The sequence below is a fragment of the Ornithodoros turicata genome, chromosome 6, assembly GCF_037126465.1.
Source record: "Ornithodoros turicata isolate Travis chromosome 6, ASM3712646v1, whole genome shotgun sequence".
In the NCBI taxonomy this organism is placed as follows: domain Eukaryota; kingdom Metazoa; phylum Arthropoda; class Arachnida; order Ixodida; family Argasidae; genus Ornithodoros; species Ornithodoros turicata.
In genome coordinates this window covers 21,131,691-21,154,423 of record NC_088206.1, presented here as the reverse complement: position 1 = coordinate 21,154,423, position 22,733 = coordinate 21,131,691, and the positions used below count along the sequence as shown (strand labels likewise).

Below are 22,733 nucleotides of genomic sequence, written 5' to 3'. Positions count from 1 at the left end.
AGACAGGACACGACCTTCAGCTTGTACTATTATACTTCTACAACTGCGGTCACTGAATATTCGCGTGTCATATAAATGGCTTACAAGCAGAGGAATTCGGTCTCCTTGCGATTGTGTGCTTTCTTACGACGCAGGACATTCGGGTAGAAAGCGGCCGTCACAATTCCAGACAACAGCGAACAGTTTCGAGCGTTCTGGTTCACGGGATGGTTCCAATCCTCCATCTTCTCTCTCGGACTTTCTACCAAACCCGTGTCCGACAGGTGGCGCAAATAATCGTCCTTCAGGCCTGCAAGGTATGTTTTTGTAATAAATGCGTATATAGTCACAATACCTCTATTTCGGAGGGACGAAACCTATCACCAGACGTGAGCAAGGGTATGGGTATGTCCGCAGTTACCCGCACATGCGCACACTTTTGCGATTTGCGGGTAGAAATGCGGTGTCGCTTCGGGTAAAATGCAACGGCGTGCGTGGGTAATGCGGGTAAACCCGCACCGAGCCACCCATGGTATGAGGGGTCCCTGCAGAACGTCCTAATTCCGCAGGGGTGCGTACAACACAAAGAGTGAGTTTTAGTATTTCGTACGCTGTCGCATTTGCGTACGTAAGGGATATTGCGGTGATCCCGCGCAATGCGCAAAGCTCCCTTTATGTTATGCGCGTGCGCGGAACTACCAACGCTATCCCTTACGTGCGCAAAAGCGATAGCGTACGATATACTAAAAATTACTCATGCGTAAAATCTCAGAAAACTGTAAACACTGATTTTTTTTTTATATGTTCGGGGAAGGTAGGAAAATTCCCTGCCTTTGCTGAGCTCCCAGCTGAATCGGTTCATCCCCATACTTTGAAGGAACATGTCACGTCCGACAGGGTTTGTCTTTGCATCCCAAGAACAGTACATCTTCATCAGGGCAATATGATCGCTCCTCTGCGTCGATTCGTACGTCAGCTTTGCCTGCGAGCCAAGTGACTCTCCGTTGTTATTAACTTCATTTCCCCAGCTGTAACCTCTGCATATAAAATTACCTTTCTCGTTTCAACGTTGCTTAGCTGAGAATTGAACAAGTCGAACGCTTCGGACATCAGGGGAGCTAACGATGCTACAGACTTTACGCACCTGCGGAGAGATAAAGAATTTCCAATTACGATCCCAGCTGCAATCTACCGGTAGTGCTACAGAGTGCAACGCAGCGCTGGAGATTTACAAAAAAAAAAAAAAAACGATATTGTGCCAAACGTGCCATGTGCTGAAGTAACGAGTTTCGGCGTAAAATGAATCCGTAGAGATCCTTGGTGCGAAAATATGCTTTTTCAATTCTGTCGTTCAATGATGAGGTGATTTGACAAGTCACGCGGGTTATGGAAGCAAATGTTTTTCCTGCTTCAACAGATGAGCAGCATATATCCCGCGGCGGCGTGGAAGACATCAACTTCTGGGAGGGGCATCCCACAGGTTCTCGGCCTGACCCAGAAGGAGGCGTCCAGATTAACTAATGTTACTTTTCCACGCAATACACGCAAAGGCCGCCCCACAGATGTTACAGCGCTTGGATCCCCGTGGAAATAAAGTAGCAAGTTTGGTCCGCCACAAAACGGGTGACGGCTAAAATGACGTCATCATCACTAGGGGGAGTGGACACTTCCTTTTTCTTCTTGGGGCACGGTTGAAAGTACGGTGGGGAGCAGTGATTTCCCTAGAAATTCACTGCTGGTGGGGTGCCGAGCTTTCAAGGCGGGGGGGGGGGGGGGTTATGCTTGGTGAAGGTTCCACTTAAGGAATTTGTTTTCTTAGACACGGAAAGAATCGTGGCACATTGGTGACATCTCTGCACAGCTTTCCCGTTTTATTTGTGCATGTTATTACGTTAGAACACAGTCCATTAGAATACAGATTCATTATGAACGGCATTTCAACATTAAGATGCATAATCACACGACCGACAAAGAAAAAATACTAGCACCTTGTCTCACGAAGCTCAATGAATACCTAGCAACCAACGGTGAAAACCTAGACGAAAAAAGCAGAATACCTCGCTCGATTGAGTTGGGCGCAAATGGTTCTTGATGATCCACATTGAGTTTGCGTGCCCCCACGCATTTTTGCTCGTATATGCGCGCAATATATGCATTAAACAGACACTTTGAAATGATTTTGGACAAACACATGGTACGATCATCTGCATGACTGTGGTCCTACAGCCCAAGTTTGACAGTACAGGATGTAATTCGCTGTGCCGGACTCTCTACCAGAACGTGTTGGTGGCCGACCTGGGTGGGGTCACCGGAGAAATTTCGGGGGAGGGGGGTTAGGGAAATCTCTGGCTGGGGCGTGATCTCGCAAGGATGGTGGATGATTGAATCAGTAAAGCCGCATGAGTGGATAGCAGCCATCGCCACAGAAGCGTGGTGCAAGTGCGCATTGTCCTGATGGAAAGGGCCCACTTCAGGAGCGAAGCCCGTCGTTGGGCCTTGATGGCGTCCCGTAAGCGATAGACCAGGGTTACGTGGTACTCCCCGGTGATGGTCTCAGAAAGCCGTGGCCATCGCCTTGCCTGATGGACCATACAGAGCCTTCTTCAGTGATGAGGAGGGGGGCTGTTCCCACTGTTTCGGCAGGGCCTTGCTCTTGGTTTAGAAGCGCGCAGAGCGAATTTTGTCCACACAAACTAGAAAACACAGTCCACAGTGGGCACAGTTCGCGGAACCTACCCTGAACAGCAATAAATCTTGGGCGTATCGAGAGGGGGCTAGGGGGGGGCGTGCCCCCCTGGAGCTTCAAGGGCACTCTTCGTGCATCTTTAGTTACTCATAGGTCGTAATGATTTTTCCCAGATTGCACAATAACATGCACTTCTGAACAGTTCGCAGCATCCGTCTCCAGGAAAAGAGGTGAGAGGGTAGTACGCTTTGCCCCCTCCCCTGAAAAATATCCTGGGAATGCCCATGCTGGGGATCATCCCTAGATGTGGTGCAGCGCGTGCGTTTTTGATCACGCGTGAGCTAGAGCCCTGCACGGGCCCGTGTATGCCAAAGGGAGTCTGGCCATTAGGAGGAGCCTAAAACAGAGGCTCGACCTGTCAATCAAATTGAGCGTTTTTCATTGGCTGCTGTTTCCTATGCGCGCCGCCAGGGCACCAAAATTTTCCCGAAAATGGCGGCGTAGCTTGGAACAGCGAAGCGAGAATTTCATGACAAATTTTTTCACAAATTACTACTATTTTATTCCGTAAGGGTACATTCTGTTGCAGCTATCTTGCAAATCACCTTTAAATTACGCTTCATGCAGTGTTGATGTTTACCTGAAAATATGTTTCATCGTCCTTGTTAGGCCTAGTAAAGACAGCAATCACAGGCAAATAGCAAGAAAAACGCTACGGATGGCAAAAAATTTGCATTTTATGACGTACTTTTATTCACATACACACCTTTGCCCGTTCTTGATTCAATCTTGTTGTGTTTCTCTCTACCCTATGATCTGCCTGCGTACCTATGTGCTGCGTGTGTATTTTTGTGTGCTGTGGTTTTGCCTACCGTTCTGATGTCATGCTGACTCCACTGACTATCCCTATTTAGCATCGTTCATCACCTCATCATCAGGACACATCACATCCTGCCCCATTGTGCCTTGGGGTAGTGGGCCGCACCTTAAGTGGCGAATTTCCCCATTCATTATCATTAACTTATTTGTTGTTGTTGTATTTCATAGTTAAAATACGTATAATACCGGCAGTCTGTTCCAACAAGTGGTTCTTCCGTCCAACCAGTTCTACTAGCAAGCTCTTCTACTATTCTGAGTCTTCCCTACATGCCTCTCTCCATCCAGATGGACGCAAAATCCATTACGTTGCTAGGTCGTCAGGGAATATCCTATTCAATCTAATCCAATCCAGTGTCCCGAAAATGTCGGCACCCAGTAAATACAGGTAATATATAGCTTGGATACCCTGGGATTAATAGTAGTAATTAACTGCATTTTGGATCATGATTTGCCAGAGAGCTCAAAAAGTGGGTGGAGTTCCAGGTATAGGCAGGCTCCATTAATGGCCAGACTCCCTTTGGTATACACGGCACTGTAGTGCCCCACGTAATTGTCTCTATGCCTTGTCCTAGAGACTGGGGTAAAGACAAACTGCATTCACCTAAAGACTGCAGAGTAGACGAGACCCTTAGACAGCTGCGGTGCCATTGGGAAGAGGACGACGCACTTGCCCAATTCTGTCAGTCCCCTGAACTGATCCATAATGCCCATCGCCTGGAGATCTAATATGGCCTTGTGGACAGTTTCTGCAGGCGGAGGATCGGGTGCTTGGGATAGCATTGCTTCGACCTCGTTGCTGGGGCAAAACAGCTGTTGATACAACACGTGATGCTAAAGTAACGACGCATTGCTTGAAGGTGCACTAAGTTGCGGAAGTTATCTCCTCGCGGAATGAAAGGTGCCGTTACCTTGACACCAACATAAAAGGAACGAGATTCATCGGTTGCGTCGTTCGTGATTTATGAGGGAGAGAAACATCAATTTATGCTTTCCCTCTTCCTTTCCTTCCCAAGAAGAGCGACAATGCAAAGATCCTCAAACGATTTGTCATCAATCATCGCGGGAGACCGTTTGAGGAGACCAACCCGGGCCCTCTCCGCATTGTCGCGCAACCACTGAATGCTGTTTCTTTTCTGTTCGTGTCAAGGTAACGGCATCTTTCATTCTACGAGGAGAAACCTGTGCACTTCAGTGCCCCCTCAATTTCTTGGAGTCATTATATCTGACAGACAATGATGAGGGATTGAACTACTCTCCTTCTCTCGAAAACTTGGAGGTTCGGCGTAAACGAAGCGTTTCAGCACCCCCTCTTACCCTAGCCTAAGCGATTGATCAAGAACCGGACATCACCTTGCAGCTGAGCACCACTTGGGTAAGTGATTCGCGCTGGATCTCTGGAAGAGGGAACTGCGATCTCTTCATTGCGTCAGTCGTGGTGAAAAGATAGTAGCACTCCCCCGCTTGTAGCCTTCCAGCACGACCTTTGCGTTGACTCATGCTGGAGCGCGACGTCTCGAAAATGCCTAACATGGGCACTCCGAGTCTGACGTCAAAGCGCTTCTCTCGGTGCAGGCCAGTGTCAACAACGTACACAATGTCCTGCACTGTGATTGAAGTCTCGGCAATGTTGGTGGCCAGGATCACTTTGCGCACGTCTTCAGCTGCGTTGTACTATTCGGTTAAAGACAATTTTCATTTCATACAGGGGGGGGGGGGGGGATATATATTTATTGAATACAGGGGAGTTACAATAAGCAAACTGTATAGGGCAGGGTTTGACCGGCCGCCCCTGTCAGATACGTGAGGCCCGCGCTGCGACTGAGTCAACTGCCACAACTGATGATGCTGCAGTCGCTGCCACGGGTTCTGATATTAAAGAGACAGTCGCATCCGGAAAACAAATATATCTCACTATGCTCGGCATCGGCCGACAATCTACTTGGTAATTTTTTTCGCCCGAAGAGTGATTGTCTATTGGAAATATGGTAAGATATTTTATACGATGAAATGCTGAGGTAGTTCAAATATACGTGTCACAGCGCACACAAAGTGATGCACCTGTGTCTCATGTGTGCTGTCAAAATAAGGAAATCCTTTGCTACGGGCAGACAATCGCTGCCTCCGCAGCTGCGGAGGTTCCGGCAGCGACGACATCAGCTCTGCGAGCTGCCTGTATCCACATGCGGTACACATGTGCGAAAAGCGCCTGCGGGCTGTCGCTGCGCGGCAAGAAAGCATAAAGGACCTTTAGAAAGAGTGCATGCTGCCCAGCAGCCGCTACCTCCTGCGGTTTCCGCGTTTCTAAAGATATCGAAGCTGTCAACGTGCTGCAGACTTCGTGGGAGCCCAGAAGTAAACAAGTGACCACCTGATTGGTCGACAATGCGCGGCATGCCGCAAAAAATAAAATAAAAAATAAAATAAAAATCGTGCATTGCGCAATCGAGGAAAAGCGGCACGCGGAGGCGGCTTCTCCCGCTCCGCGGCAATAATTTCCGGCCCCGCATACGCGTTACCGCGCGCATTTGCCGCAAACAAGGATTGAGAAGGCAGCTCGCAGAGGCCTCGCAAGTTGGCTTCGCGCGGCCACGGCGTCCCCTTTCCCAGGGTCATGCTCTGATTGATGTGTAGAGCCTTTTTCCAGAGAGGGAATTCCGGCATGCTCTCAACAACCGGCGTCTGCTCTTGTCATGTATTCTATGGAATATCAGTCAAAGTACGCCACTATTTCACGTGGGGATGCGACCGTACCTTTAATATTGTCAATTTCGTTTTGGCAGGTTCGGTGAGGTCGGCGCTCTCTCTTTAATCCGATCGTCTTGGTAGAGATAACAAAGTGCAATGTCAGTTGCTATTTATGACTAACGGAACTCTAAAGGGCCAGCAAAGTCTCGTTCAGGTCTCACAACTTCCCTGCGGAACAAAATGCGAGACACCCATTCTACAGGTTTTCCCGCTCATTTTAATCCATTGGTCACTCAATTTAATCCAAGCGCTACCCAATTTAATCCAGTGGTGAACCAAATTAATCCAGACACCAACCAATTTAATCCAAGCGCTACCCAATTTAATCCAAGCAACACTTGTAAATGTATTCCGTACGTATTCAGTCATGTCATGACTGAGACTTTCATGATTTCGCCAATGTGTCATGAGTTTATGAGTACTGATTCAACAACCCCTGGATTTTGAGTGTCATAGGGTGTTTTATGACTCCTTTTTGTCATTATGATATTTCATGACTATTTTCATGCTGTGTGCCATGAATCAATTTTATGGGACTGTCACTGCTTCAAACAGTGTCATACAGTGTTTTTTAACTCCCGATGGTCATTATGACATTCCGTGACTATTTTCATGATATGTGACATGAATGAATTTTCTGGGATTACCGCTGCTTCAAACTGTCATGCAGTGTTTTATGATCATCCACGCTCATTATGACATTCCATGACTATTTTCATGACATGTGCCATGAATCGATTTTATGAGACTACTGCCGCTTCAAACAGTATCATCAACGTTTTATAACTACCGATGGTCATTATGACATGCCATGACTATTTTCATGATATGTGCTATGAATCGATTTTATGGGACTACTGCTGCTTCAAACAGCATCATACAACGTTTTATAACTACCGATGGTCATTATGACATGCCATGACTATTTTCATGATATGTGACATGAAGCAATTTTATGGGACTACCGCTGCTTCAAACAGTGTCATGCAGTGTTTTATGACCAATAACGGTCATTATGACATTCCATGACTATTTTCATGATATGTGCCATGAATTGATTTTGTGGGGCTACTGCTGCTTGAAGCAGTGTCATGCAGTGTTTTATGACCACCTACGGTCATTATGACATTCCTTGACTATTTTCATGACATGTGCCATGAATCGATTTTATGGGACTACTGCTGCTTCAAACAAACGTTTTCTAACTACCGAAGGTCATTATGACATGCCATGACAATTTTCATGATATGTGCCGTGAAGCGATTTTATGGGACTACTGCTGCTTCAAGCAGATCATACAACGTTTTATAACTACCGATGGTCATTATGACGTTCCATGACAATTTTCATGATATGTGATATGAATGAATTTTCTGAGATACCTCTGCTTCAAACAGTGTCATGCAGTGTTTTATGACTACCTACGGTCATTATGACATTCCATGACTATTTTCATGATATGTGACATGAAGCAATTTTATGGGACTACCGCTGCTTCAAACAGTGTCATGCAGTGTTTTATGACCAATAACGGTCATTATGACATTCCATGACTATTTTCATGATATGTGCCATGAATTGATTTTGTGGGGCTATCACTGTTTCTAACGGTGTCTAGCGATGATTCATGACTACTGCTTGTCATTTTGGCATTTCATGACTATTTTTGGTATAGGGGTCATAACTAGACTTTGTCCGACTGCACCTGGTTCAAACTACGTCATCCACCAATTTATAAGTATAGCTCCCCTTCCTACCTCTCTTTATTCATGACATGAAGTTTCAGTAGCCCTATGCTTTGATCGATCAACCGTACATTCCATTATGTGTTTCATGTACATGTGTTCTACTGTAATGAACTTGATAAGAAAGTGAGTCGAAGTGGAACCACGTCCTTGTCAACTTTATTACATCAGATACAGCGGAAACTGCAGAAAATATGACAATGTCGCGAAACATTGATGGGAAATGAGAACAACAAGCGCGGCCGGCGTTACACTTTTGCTCAATTCCTACATGTCAGCGCCTTGGAGAGCTTGCTCAATATAGCGGAAGTGATTTCTATCATATGACGAGCAATCCACGCGGTGGATTCTCTCCATGGCGTGCTGCGCCGCGTCAAGCAAAATAGCACGGCGGTGCTCCCGGATCGTTAGGCCATTTGGGTGTCCTAATATTTCGTCTCCTTTTTCCCTCAGGAAAGCACGAACTTCAAGCTTAAATTTGGAGAATATCTCCTCGATAGGATTGAAAAAAGGGCTATACGGCGGCAGAAATTTAATAGTGTGTCCCTTACAGAGCGTTGCTTGATGTGCTCGCTTGTGTTCAGGGGCGTTATCCATTATCAATACGACCTCTTGGTCCGGCTCTGAGACCGCAATGGAGCGCGACACCTCCTCCAGAAATTCATTAAAGGTGAGGTGTGTCACCCTTTCCAATGTACTTCAGCGCTGGAGGCCGTTTCCCGATATGCACGCCACTACGTTGATGTTGGGGCCTTTGCTGCTTTTAGTCTTCCTAACGGCTGCAGTGCCCTTTTTTGCTCGCCATATCTACGGCTGCACCAGATATTGAAATTGGTTTCGTCTATGTAGTACCGCAATGTTTGTGGCCCTTCAGACTGCAGCCACAATGCATAATTCCTTCGCACTGACTTGACGTCTTCCCTGTTGCGGTCGGCAGGCTGTAAAGTCAGCTGTTTCAAGCTGTAGCAGTGCCCATCCAGCAAGCGGTCAATCGACGACAAGCTAATTTGTATACTTGGCACACGCTCGGTGAGCACGCACTTCAGTTGAGTTAATGTATAGTCGGGATGAGCGTCAACCAACGATGTCAATATTTGGACGACGTCCGTGCCAAATCTTTTTGATGACCCTCCTCTTCGCTTAGGCACGTCTCTGTCGCTACGCACTATAGAACGTGCAGTTTTAATGTTGATCCCCAAGGTGGCAGACAGCGAAACGAGATCGCCACCGCGCCTGTGACAATCCAGCAAGCGATCTCTATCTTGTTGCGATAATCTTGCGTATCGCCGCAGAGGTTCGCCGGGTTCTTTTCGTGGACGCCCTGGTCGCCGCCGCTCGTATTCCACTTGATTTTCTCTTCTCGCGCCGGGTGAGCTCTCCACGAGTTCCATTTTAGCTGAGCGTCAGAACACCACCGAACAACTTAGCAGACGACAGCCTAGCAGACTACACGGCGTGCGACGCCGTGGTCTGCTAAGTTGTTCGGTGGTGTTTTGAAGCTCCGCCCAAAGCCGACAAAAGAGCAGCAGACGACACTCCGTGAAAGAGACACGGCTATAGAACTGACGCAGCGTTTTCTTCACAAATTTGCTAAAATGGAGGACTCACCTAGTGCAATACCTAGTATATGGTCTCGTGGCCGTATTTTTTTTAAATTTCGTGTTAGCGCCGCGAAGCAACTGTGGCTATGAGCGGCGTACAACGTGGACAGATGGAGAGAGGACAGCAGGAAGAAGTGGGGGACAGGGGCGGTTAGTGTGCGTCCTGGGCCGACTTCTGGGGGAACTGTGCCGACATATTCGTCTGGAAAGTCTGCGGAAAAGCAAGGGAAAACCTCAGACAGTACAGCCGGTGACAGGATTCGAACCCGTGTCACTTCCTAATCCCGGCGTAGAAGGCACCACTACGCCACGGGAGCTGGTCGTGGCAGTATTGGCAATGAATAATGCCCCTCTGCACAAGCAAGCACATCAAGCAACACACTGTGATGGACATTGCGTGAAATTTCTGCCACCGTATAGCACCTTTTTCAATCAGATTGAGGAAATCTTATTCGAATTAAAGCTTGAAATTCGTGTTTTCCTGAGCACCGCCGCACTATTTTGCTCGATGCGGCGCAGCACGCCATGCAGTGCAAACACCGCATGGATTGTGCATCGCATAACAGAAATCACTTCAGCTATATTGAGCAAGTTCTCCAAGGCGCTGACATGTAGGAATTAAGAAAAAGTGCAAGGATTCCGCTTTTGTTCTCTTCGTTCATAGAACACCGCTTCAAGAAAACTTAGCGGTATTGTCATACTTCCTGTAGATTCAGCTGCTGGTATCTCATGTTATAAAGTTGACAATGACTTGGCTGCGCCTACAGAATGAACGCTTCATGAACTTGAGTACGTACATCAAAGACATAACTAAGCAGTAGTCATGAATCATCACCTGGCACAGTTTGAACCAGCTGCAGTAGCCGAAAGTTTGTTTGACTCGTATAGGCAAAATAGTCATGAAATGTCACAATGACAAGCAGCAGCCACGAATACTTTGTAGAAAATTGCACTAGCAATAGCAGATGGAATGCCATAATGTCATAAAATACCATATGATACTGTTTGAAGCAACCTTAGTCAGATAACATCGATTCATAGCACATATCATGAAAATAGTCATAGAATATCGTAATGGCCCTCGGTAGTTACGAGGCATTATATGGCACCCTTTCTAGCAGCATTAATAATGATCATATTAATAATAATAACTGGGGGTTTACATCGCGTGACAGCTGAGATCATGAGCGACGCCACAGCGGTCGGTCTGTGGAATAGTTGCTAAAATTGGTTCATGGCACGTAATATAAAAACAGTCGTGGAATGTCATAATGACCGCGGTAGTCGTAATGCATTGTAGGACATTGTTTCAAGCAGCAGTAGCCCCATAAAATCGGTTCATGTCACATATCATGAGAATACTCAAGAAAGGTTATAATGACCATCGGTGGATATAAAACATTGCATGACAATGTTTGAAGCTCATGGCACATATCATAAAAATAGTCATGGAATGTCATAATGACCGCCGGTAGTCATAAAAGACTGTGTGACACTGTTTGAAGCAGCGGTAGTTCCTTGAAGCTGATTCATGGCACATATCGTGAAAATAGTCATGGAATGTCATAATGACCGTTGGTAGTCATAAAACACTGCATGACACTGTTTGAAGCAGCGGTAGTCCCATAAAATCGATTCATGGCACATATCATGAAAGTAGTCATGGCATGTCATAATGACCATCGGTAGTTATAAAACGTTGTACGATGCTGTTTGAAGCAGCAGTAGTCCCATAAAATCGATTCATGGCGCATATCATGAAAATAGTCATGGCATGTCATAATGACCATCGGCAGTTATAAAACGTTGTATGATACTGTTTGAAGCAGCAGTAGTCCCATAAAATCGATTCATGGCACATGTCATGAAAATAGTCATGGAATGTCATAATGACCATCTGTAGTTATAGAACGTTGTATGATGCTGTTTGAAGCAGCAGTAGTTCCGTAAAATCGATTATGGCACATATCATGAAAATAGTCATGGCATGTCATAATGACCATCGGTAGTTATAAAACATTGTATGATACTGTTTGAAGCAGCAGTAGTCCCATGAAATCGATTCATGGTACTTGTCATGAAAATAGTCATGGAATATCATAATGACCGTAGGTGGTCATAAAACACTGCATGACACTGCTTCAAGCAGCAGTAGTCCCATAAAAGCTATTCATGGCACAAGTCATGAAAATAGTCATGGTAAGTCATAATGACCATCGGTAGTTATAAAACACTGTATGGCACTGTTTGAAGCAGTGGCAGTCCCATAAAATTGATTAATGGCACACAACATGAAAATAGTCATGAAATATCATAATGACAAAAAGTCATAAAACACCCCATGACACTGCGAAATCCAAGGGTTGTTGAATCGGTACTCATAAACTCATGACACATTGGCGAAATCATGAAAGTCTCAGTCATGACATGACTGAATACATACGGAATACATTTACAAGTGTTGGTTGGATTAAATTGGGTAGCGCTTGGATTAAATTGGTTGGTGTCTGGATTAATTTGGTTCACCACTGGATTAAATTGGGTAGCGCTTGGATTAAATTGAGTGACCAATGGATTAAAATGAGTGGGAAAACCTGTAGTTTCTACTGTGGCGTCGGGCGCGGCAGGCCATCGCATCGTACCAAAGATATCCCGAAACGCCTCTAAACAATAGCTGCTGAAAGCGTTATAGATGACCATCTATAAAATTGCTTTCATCATAAACCGGCCGAAGCGACGTTCTTACTGTTTGAGGGGACGTCAAATATTTTCCTCTGATCTTCATGGCGCAACTTGGAATGGAGCGGTAGTAACCATCGGTGGGTGCGGGGAGGCAGTACCTTGAAGAGCTCCTGCATGACGTACATGATTTCGCCCCAGCCGGGCAGAAAGCACAGGATGGCTCCGGGAGGACGGTTATAATAAATATACTTCACTGTATGCACAGCTAACTTGACAGGGTCTTTCACATCCTTATGAAAAAAAAAAGTAAAAAGAAAGAAACACGGTAAGTAAGTGTAATCATAGTTTCACGAAAACTACACGCTATGGCTTCCTTGCACTTACCTTCCGAGGAGGACAAATCAATGCCCTGTCTATCAAGTCCTCCAAGTAGAGCTCTCGCACGGGGTATAGCCTTCCAGGTATGGTGATTATAGGAGCCCCACCAAAGTAGTCCGAAAATGTGTGCGTATTAATAGTTGCACTCATGAGTACCACCTGATGTAAGAGAAACCATTGTAGCAACAGCCCCACAGACCGGCCGCGCGGAGCAAGACACAAACTCGGTTTCCTTAGCGGTTTGAACGTTACCACTTATGCTCAGACTAGTTCTTTTCGTGGCGAATTTCATTGGTAGATATACAGCGTGTTTATTCTTACCCTTTACATATTTTTATTAAAGAAGTACGACAGCAGCATGTATGTAGTTTCTGTAGTTGATTAGGCGGACATCCTCTAGTAGAAAGTATGCAACCACCAGGTGACTAATTACCTAAAACTATTTAATTAAAGTATTCTGGGAAAAAGCGCGCCAGCAGAATAGGAAACAATCTTTATTGTAAGGCATTTTCTCTTTTATAAACCCTGAAACAAGCGGGTGCCGTGAAATATCCACAGCTAAATTTCGCTTACAAATGAGCCGGAGCCGAAACCAAAACAGCATGACCTTCGCCGACGGAGGCCGGAGAGCGCTGGAGCAGAAGGGCCGGAAAGCGCTTGATCTGACCAGCAGATCAGCACCTATACTCCAATTATCTCCATTGCCCCAAAGCACGTGGCCCTCTGACGAGCGCTGTGCTCCCGGTCGCCGCGGTTTCGGTTTATTCTGATTGCATATATAATCCCGGGGACGGGTATTTCACAGAGCCCTGTTTCGTGGTCGATCGGTACAGCATAGTTTAAAAATGCAGACAAAACTTCTACAATTCTGTGGCTCATGACCTGCTTGGACTGTAGTCATTCACTGTAGATCCTTACAGTTCTCTTAAGTTTTTTTTTAACGTCCGTGTTAGTGCCGCGAAGCAACTATGGCTGTGAGCGGCCTACAGACGTGGACAGATGGAGAGAGGATAGCAGGAAGGAATGGGGGACAGGGGGGGGGGGTAGTATGCGTCCTGGGCAGACTTCAGGGAGAACTGTGCCGACATTCGTGAGGAAAGACTTCGAAAAACCCAGGGAAAACCTTGGGGAAAACCAGGGAAAAGACTGCACAGCCGGTGCCAGGGTTCGAACACGTGTGACCTCCCAGTCTCAGCATGGACAGCGATCATCCTAACCACCATCCTACAGGAGCTGGTAGTTCGCCAAGTTAACATTACACCAGGGTGTCGAACCGCAAAAAATACGGGTTCGGTTCGGGTTCGGGTTCGCGTTGTTTTGATTTCGTTCCGGTTCAGTTCCGGTTCGGCCACGCCAAAAACCGAACCGGTTCGCAAACCGGTTCGCAGCCCCGAACCGGTTCGCGAACCGGTTCAACGCTTCCGTTTTATATGTTCCATAAAACTGCTTTTATCAGGAAATGCGTGGCTAATAGCTTACTGCTGTTGTCTGCATTGACGTCTTTAGCGGTGAGGTAGCTCTTTAGCGAGAGAAATAAGAAATGGATGAACACTTATTGCAAATAGAGTCCACGCTGATGAAGCGGTGTTGTCCCGCTACTTTCTGTTGCCAAAATCTCTTTTTCACACGCACAGTGCCAGCAAGATAAACTTAAAGAAAGCCTAATAAGATGGACAGCGTAAGATAGACGACAGTACTTGCCGGCACACTGCCTTCGCAGCGTGAATCGATCTGAAACCGTACTGAAGCATGTCGAAAATAAGCCTGCCAGCCTTACTCTGTCCAAGCTCACAGCAGTGCACTAGTTAATCCACCTCACAAAGGCAATGTATCACGACACAACTGCAGTACCAATAAGCAGAACCACATTTAGTTTTCAAACCACGACCAATCAAACAGGCACCGTTCTGCCTACGCTCCTTCTCCGCTTCTCATGTTTCTGACTTGTTTAATTTTTACTGCTCACGTGTAAAAATAAATCTTGGACGCTTATTTGATCACATAGTCGTCGTGTAGAGCTACATAACTGGCCTACTCCATTCCTGTTGCATTCGTCCGCGTGGCACCTCGTCTCTGAAGAGTAGACGCCGCATCACCGCGTGCGTGGGGCGCCAGCCGCGGCGCTCACAAGGACAACTGCGCTTCAACATGTTAAAAAGATGCTGAAAGTATACTTACTATACGTCGTCGTCTGACTGCTAGGTGAAAATTTCTGAAATCCATGATATAGGCGCGTGATGATGATACCGATGTGTCTTCGTTCGGGGATAGAGAGGAACTCTTGTGCTGACTTCTATGTCCGAACCGTTTTGTTGCGAACCGGTTACCGCTATTATTTTTTATGGTTCTGCTCCGGTTCGGGTTCAGCAGTGTTCTGAAAATTTCGGTTCGGGTTCGGGTTCGGTTCCGGCAAAAATAACGGTTCGGGTACGGTTTTCGGTTCGGGTTCGGGTTCGGTTCGACACCCTGCATTACACACTACGGTATTACATTTTATGCTCGATTTAACTGATTTACTTTGTGTTACATTGTGTAGGCTGGCCACGTACGTCCTATTAACGATAAAATAAACAGAACGTGTTTGTTAAACTGTGACATAATTGACGAATTCAGCAAGATACACAACGCCATGTCTGTGTAGGTCCTGCGTTCCTCAGTTGTGTTGTGTACATTCTATGGTAGGAAATGCTGGTACGCCCGGACTGCAAGATATGAGCAGACCACTTACCGTAACACTGTGGTTCAGTTTGATAACCTCTCGGAGCACAATGAGCAGAAAGTCTGTATCCAGGTCCCTCTCGTGTACTTCATCGACGATGACGTGCGAAATCCCCTGCAGCATTGGGTTGCCTTGCAGGTGTCGCAGCAAGATGCCCGTGGTGCAAAAGTAGATTCCGCCACGCTGGTGCAGAGCCACCCGCTTCAGTCTAACTTGATAGCCTACCGTATCGCCCACCTACGTTCCAACAGCTAAGTGTCATGGAGCATGTTTTTCCTTGGCTGGAGCGTGAGTACCGTTCACAGAACGCTTTCCCTCGACATACTGCCGCGACTCATTATTGTTGCAAGTTAGTAGCAAGGGGACATATCAACTGCTCGTCCCTTTGCCCTGGGGTACGATTTGCAAATGGCTGCTACTACTTCGATGCCAGCTGCTAGGTTCGCTGCGAACTTTCGCTGACGTCCCTATTAGAACATGCGCGGTCTCGGGCTTACCCCAAAGCCCGAGCCGAGTCCGGCACGCAGGTCGTGCCGAGAAACACGCAGCCGGCTCCCTCAGCCGATACAATGCACCAAGACTTCGGAAACAGAAACTAAGAACCACTTCGTAACTCACACAAGCAAAATATGTTAATACAATCATTTTATGCTAGCCGGGAAATGTCGGCCAGCGCCGAAAAGGAAACAGTCACGTGACCTCAAGGTGACGTTATTTATGACGTGATATTAGGACAAGATGGCGACGTTTCCACAACCGACGGCTTGAGAATTTTTGTTAGAAAAACGGCAGGTATAGGGCATCCCTGTGCTACCAATAGACGGAAAGTGTTGGGGTGCTTTTCAACTAGATGCAGCCCCAGAGTCACTCACATATAGCTGTTGAAAGCATAATTTATACAGGGTGTTTCACCTAAAGTGATAAATTCTAACTGGCGACGTACGCCGGAGGATTGTGGGACTTTCGACAATTACCTTCTGGAAACTTTTTGAAACTGGGAAACCTCTGGAAACGCCATTTAGGAAGGCTTTGGACAATTTTATTGAGGGAAATTTATTTTTTTCAATCGAACTTTGAAAATTGCCAAGCCAACATTACTCTTTTTTTCTTTTACAGAAATATGAAGTCGTCCACGGATAACCGCAGACCCAACAAAGTCTATGCACAGTATAGCAACATAAATAGTAAAAAAAAAAAGTATAAGTGCTGCTTTAGTCCCGCCTGCGTTATTGTCGTAAAAAAGAGGCCGCGAAAGGTGCGGTGATAGGAGGAAGTGCCCCCGCCTTCTTTTGTTTTTGCTAATTTTAGCGTTCTGACCAGCCGCCGCTCTAAAGCGAAACGCACCGCTTCCAAAGCAGCTGATCTAAGCAGAGTTCGAGGTAACTCGTTACTGTAACTAAGTTCCTTTTTTTGGTAACTTGTAACTTAACTCGGTACTTTTACGCCGTGGTAACTTTCAGAGGAACTCGTTTCTTTTTCAGGTAACTTTGGCAAAGTAACTTAAGCGAAGTTCCAAGTTACTTTTAATTCGCTTTTCACTCACGTTCGCTTATTTTCTTGCTTTCTCTCCGGTTCTTTCATGGCATGCCGTAAAACGTGATATTCAATCAATGGCAGTATTCTATTCAGGAAGTAAGAATCGCTGCCACTGAAATGAAGCTGAACCACTGTGCGCCCACAGGAAGTCAGATGCAAAAGCGTTCGAATTCATGGACATAAACGAAAACAATCTAAGCGTGTTGCACTCCTCCGCAGGCAACTCAAGGTCGAAATGAACTGCTCACGCGCGCTGCACTTGTGTTGTGCTATATTGTAACCGAAGTAACTTGGAAGTAACTCGTTCTTTTTTTAAGTAACTCCGTAAAGGTCCGTTCCGATATACAGCGCTTTGCCCAGGAGCACTGGAAAACAGCGCTGTTTTTCCCTCCTCTCCCGGCTGCGACTCGATGGAAAACAGCGCTTGGCGAAGTTGAGCTTCGGTGAACTTTCCCATCGCTGTCTCCCAGCAATAGGCTCCCTGAACCAATGAGAACGCGGAGCCGCGTTCACGTGACGGGGCTGCCTCCCCCCCCCCCCCCGATCACGTGAGATCACCAAGCACAGCGCTGGGACAAGCGCTGCAAGTGCGAACCCCACAGTGGAAATACAGCGCTGTGGAGCAAAGCACTGTATGTCGGAACGGGCCTTAACTGCGAGTTATATTTCAGGCTGAAGAGCTTCGTTATTAACTTAGTTACATTTTGCACACGGTAACTTAACTTGTAACGAGTTCTTTTTGACGGGTAACTTCTATATCTATGGATCTAAGTATCCCTAATTGGCTGCGTGATATATATGTAAATATTTGGCTGCTCGTTGGTCTCCGAAAACTGGCGTCAGTCTTCCTTCGCGCTGATTGGGCGAGAGTAATTTGACTGAGGCGCGAGGATCCGTACGGTCGGTCGAACTGGCCCAACGGAGGAGAAAGAAAAAACGATGGAGGAGACATCATGTCTGTCCGGCCAGGCGTGTTCTCTCGGTCTACAACCGTTGTGCTCGCAGACGCTAGCGGGTAGTTTAGAGGGTTTTGAATGCTTTAGATTTAGATTGTGGCGAACTGCTAATGTGAAAACGGAATGGCACATCCAGCTGATCATCACAACAGCGGGAAGACGAACATGACAGGTAATCCCTGCACCTCCAAAGGACGCAGAAATCGTTCGTGAGGAAGTCTGCACTTTTTCCGATGTCCCGCAGGTGAGCGGTAACACAAGTCTGGTAACACAAGCTCAGCTGTTTTCGAAAAATATATAGCTGCACATTCTGGGTGTGCGAACTGCGATTGGCTTTTGAACTGCTCTTCGATGTCAAAGCACCTAAAGCTCCAGTGAAGCCTGTTACAAGATGTGAAAAGATATGTACTGTAACTTTTTCGAAACAGTTCGCGAGGACAAATCAGTGATTTCCCCATAAATTCACTACTGGGGGGGGGGAGCTTTCAGGGGGGGGGGGGGGTTTGCTTGGTGAAGGTTCCACTATAAGGAATTTTTCTTAGACACGGAAAGAATCGTGGCACAATGGTGACATCTCTGCCCAGCTTTCCCGTTTTATTTGTGCATGTTATTACGCTAGAACACAGTCCATTAGAATACAGATTCATTATGAACGGCATTTCAACATTAGGATGCATAATCACATGACCACATCCCCACCAGCACTGGGGTAGAGTATCGCCTCTCGGGCGATGAACCTCCCCACTCTCCATCTCAAAATAAAGTTGTTGTTCACATGACCGACAAAGAAAAAAGACTAGCACCTTGTCTCACGAAGCTCAATGACTACCTAGCAACCGACGGTGAAAACCTAGACGAAAAATGCAGAATACCTCGCCCGATTGAGTTGGGCGCAAATGGTTCTTGATGATCCACATTGAGTTTGCGTGCCGCATTGAGTTTGCACGCATTTTTGCTCGTATATGCGCGCAATATATGCATTGAACAGTCACTTTCAAATGATTTTGGACAAACGCATGGTATGATCATCTGCATGACTGTGGTCCTACAGCCCCAGTTTGACAGTACAGGATGTAATTCGCTGCGCTGGACTCTCTACCAGAACGTGTTGGCGGCCGAGCTGGGTGGGGTCACCTGAGAAATATCAGGGGGGGGGGTTGCAAAAATGCAGGGAGGGTGTAGGGAAATCCCTGGGACAAATGATGATTGAGGTTTTATGGCGCACAAGCAACTAAGGCTATATAGTGCGCCAACCAGGACAAATAAACTTGCTTTATCAGACACCATCGCTTTTTGGTAGTCTGCTTTGGGACAACACGATCGTTACTCTACAGCAAGCACTGAAGAAAAACGGACGAAGCTGGGGCTGGGGGTAGGGGGGACGAGAAGAGAGAGACGAAAAACCCGGGGAGAGAAGGGGAAGGAGGTTGGGAAGGAGGTCGGTCTGCGCATGCGCACTTGACCCGAGCTTTTTTTCCCACGCTGCTGATCTTGACCGCTGTGAGTGGCTCCTGCAGATCACGTGGTTTTGCGCCCGCCATTTTCCCTGAACATTGAGTCTATGGGAGCTTCCGGCGAAGTCTCTGACCTTGGTTCCGCGGACTGCACTTTTATCGGAAGTAGCTTCCCAGGTAAATCCCTTTTTTGTTTGTGACTGGCAAATGTGAATAAAACAGGGACCTATCCTGAGTTCTTTGTGATAAGACCGTCGTCAAAAGCATCAAGATCAAAGCAGGGCAAAGAAAGGAAAAACAAGAGGCAGGAACTCTTCTTCCTGTCGCCGCACCTTTCGCGCCCGCTTTTTTGCCACAATCAAGCGGGCGGGGCTAAAGCAGCACTTTCACTTTTTTTTTTTTCGATTATTCCTGTTGCTATACTGTGCATAGTTTTTGTTGCATCTGCGGTTACCTTGGAGGACTTCATATTTCTGTAAAAAAGTGAGGGTAGCTTGGCAATTTTCGAAGTTCGATTGAAACAAATATATATAAATTTCCCTCAATCAAGAATTGTCCAAAGCCTTCCTAAATGGCGGCAAAAGTTTCCAGAAAGTAATTGCCGGAAGTCCCACAATCCCCTGGCGAGTACGTCGCCAGTATCACTTTAGGTGAAACATTCGAAGCTCAGCACACATTCCTTACCTCTTCTCCCCTTTCCCATGCGACACGCTCCGCCATGCTTATTGCTGCTATACGGCGAGGCTGCGTCACCACTATGTTGCACGACGACCCATAATTGGAGGCTATGCAGTCTTCGAAGATGTATTGAGGTACCTGCGTTGTCTTGCCGCATCCGGTTTCACCAGCGAGAACCACCACTTGGTTCCTTCGCACCATATTGATGATTTCGTCCCTGAACCAGTTACACTTACATATTAGCATTTTCGCTGGTACTTAAAGGGACTGCTGCATCCGGAAACCCATCTATGAAACCGATACCAGTACCCTCGGCATCGGCCGACAACCCAGTTGGCTGATTTTTCCGTCCGAAAACTGCTTAGTTATTCAATAAACCGATTTTAGGGACCAGCGCTGCTTCCGCAGCTGCAGAGGCTCATGCGGCGTGACGTCACTTCCTAAGCGGAAGAGTGAGAGGAGCCGTCCAGACGCCTCGAAACTTTGAGACGCCCACGGCATTCCTCTTCTCAAAGGGTCGCCCCTCCGGCATACTCTTGGCGTCTGCTCTGGTCATGTACTCCATCGAATAACAGTCAAACTACGCACTCTTTCGCGAGGGGTGGATGTATAGTCCACGAGGAATAAAATGACACCACAGTTTCGAAAACGACTGTAACGGATACGACAGTCCCTTTACAGGGGACACTAAAGAGAAAATTTTCTCCTCGTGAATGAAAGACGCCATTATCTTGACAGTAGCACAGAAGGGCGGGATTCACTCGTCGTGTTGTTCGCAAAGAAAACCGTAATTTACGCTTCCCCTCTATTCTCCTTTTTTATCCCATGTTAGCACCGCAAGGCAACTGTCACTATTAGCGGTGTACAGACGTGAACAGCAGGAAGGAGTGGCGGACAGGGGAGGGGGGGTTAGTGTGTGTGGGGTCAACTTTCAGGGGGAATGCCGCCATTCGTCTGAAAGGTCTGCCGGAAAACCCAGGGAAAACCTCAGAGAGCACAGCGGGAGGTAGAATTCGAACCCACTACCTCCCAATCTTCAGCGCGACCTCGGGTACCACCACAGAGAGGATCCTTTTTACCCACTCTGTCCTGCCGCTGGGTATCTCGCTCGTAAGAAGCATGGCAATGCGGAGCGGCCGCCTATTGACCTCCTCAAATGATTTGCCCATTCATCGCGGGATATCTTTTGAGGAAACCAATGGGAGGGCGCTCAGCGTCTTTGCGCTTCTTGAGGAGAGAGGAGGGAAAGCGTAGGTTGTAGTTTCCTTTTCGCACAATCGCGAACGACGCAATGTCTGAATCATGTTCTTTTTGCATTGGCGTCATTGGCATTGGCGCGCTTTAGTGCCCCTTTACTCCCAGTAGCTGCTCGCACCTGTAGTCATAGACGGGAAGCGACTCTCTCCAGCGGTGTCTCGATGATGCCCGGTGCATGTTGTTCTTTTGTACAAGTTGATGATCTCGGCGTTCCAGTGAAGGTATATCCGACGCCCAGAGGCGCCTACCTGTCATTACATCCCACACGTGCTCCTTCGTAGCGTCGTCCATAAAGGAAACATCATCTTCGTCCCTGTAGTCCTCCTGACCCTCTTGCAAGCAGCTGATCTCGGAGACTATGCCCTAAAGAAAGGTGAGATTTTAATTTATGAACAACAAAATTCTACGAGAAAGCAAATCCTCGACAGTTGCTCTGGGGGTCTGACACGTCCGCGAGGCATGGGCATTGATACTATTGCAGACTGTGTGGCGCTCCACCTGTTTAGGTGCACACATCAATCAAATTTCTTCCTTGAGCAAGAGCTATCCAACGAATGACCTCAACTCATCGTCTATGACTGGAGCCACATCACTGCTCCGAGTGTTTCGGTTGAAAGTCGCAACACGCTACGCAACTAGGTCAAAGGACTCGGCATCCATTTAGCTGCGGTCTTTCTATGTCTGCGCAGGCCGTGCCCTCAATAGAAGGGCTTCAAACAGGCTGTGCATATAAGTAAACGGATTGCGCGTCCCTCCAGCTTCTCCTATCCCTGTTTGTGAACGCCATGACCTCGCTGGTAGGGGCTCACATAACTTTCAGGTGGACCATGAGCAGTCTGGTATATGGTCTGAACATCAGTGACAAAAGGAGGCTAAGCCAACGAAGCCATACACCATAACATGATGACCATGGAGGCCGTGCATTAGGGAAGCGTGCAATTGTTGTGTGGTATTTTCTATGTATTGTCCAAATGGCCATCCTGAGGAGGTATTTATCTCAGAGCTGTCAAGGTATCTACCATGGTGAACTGCTTGCTGCAAGACCATCATATCGAAGGGCGCTTGATAGCCTGATAGCTTGAGCGCCGTTAGGTAAAACTAGCAGGGCTTGGAAACAAAATGGCCTCTTCTTGTATCTCCTGCTCGCCCTTGAAACTCTGTGTCGCTTCTCTGATGCAAAGCTTGACTCTAATATACCCCAACAACAACCACATGGTACCGAGTTGCCCCTTATTTCGCCAGTTATGCGGCTTCTCTTCTGCTGATCTCGTCTCATGTGCAAGGCCAAGGAATGCCACGTTTGTGCTGAATCGCACTCTGCTGTTTGTCCATGTTGCGCTCACATGGGTCGGCATCATGTTTTCTCGAACGAAGTGAAAAACATATCTTTTCGGACACTATGAAGTGCTTGTAACGCTACCTCTGTCACTGCTTCAAT

General features: G+C 47.0%; 1 protein-coding gene across 1 annotated transcript in view; it reads right to left on the bottom strand.

Moving 5' to 3' along the window:
* The window catches only part of LOC135396396 (ATP-dependent RNA helicase DHX30-like), a 51,629-nt gene that overhangs the window by 4,023 nt on the left and 24,873 nt on the right, over positions 1-22,733 (bottom strand). Inside the window, exons 7-16 of the mRNA XM_064627346.1 lie at positions 21,414-21,658; positions 20,045-20,255; positions 15,424-15,651; positions 12,702-12,854; positions 12,382-12,607; positions 4,895-5,205; positions 4,146-4,354; positions 1,033-1,123; positions 811-961; positions 85-289 (exon numbers count right to left, since the gene is read on the bottom strand). Of these exons, the coding sequence (XP_064483416.1) occupies positions 85-289; positions 811-961; positions 1,033-1,123; positions 4,146-4,354; positions 4,895-5,205; positions 12,382-12,607; positions 12,702-12,854; positions 15,424-15,651; positions 20,045-20,255; positions 21,414-21,658 (2,030 nt within the window). The remainder of the gene's footprint in view (positions 1-84; positions 290-810; positions 962-1,032; positions 1,124-4,145; positions 4,355-4,894; positions 5,206-12,381; positions 12,608-12,701; positions 12,855-15,423; positions 15,652-20,044; positions 20,256-21,413; positions 21,659-22,733) is intronic.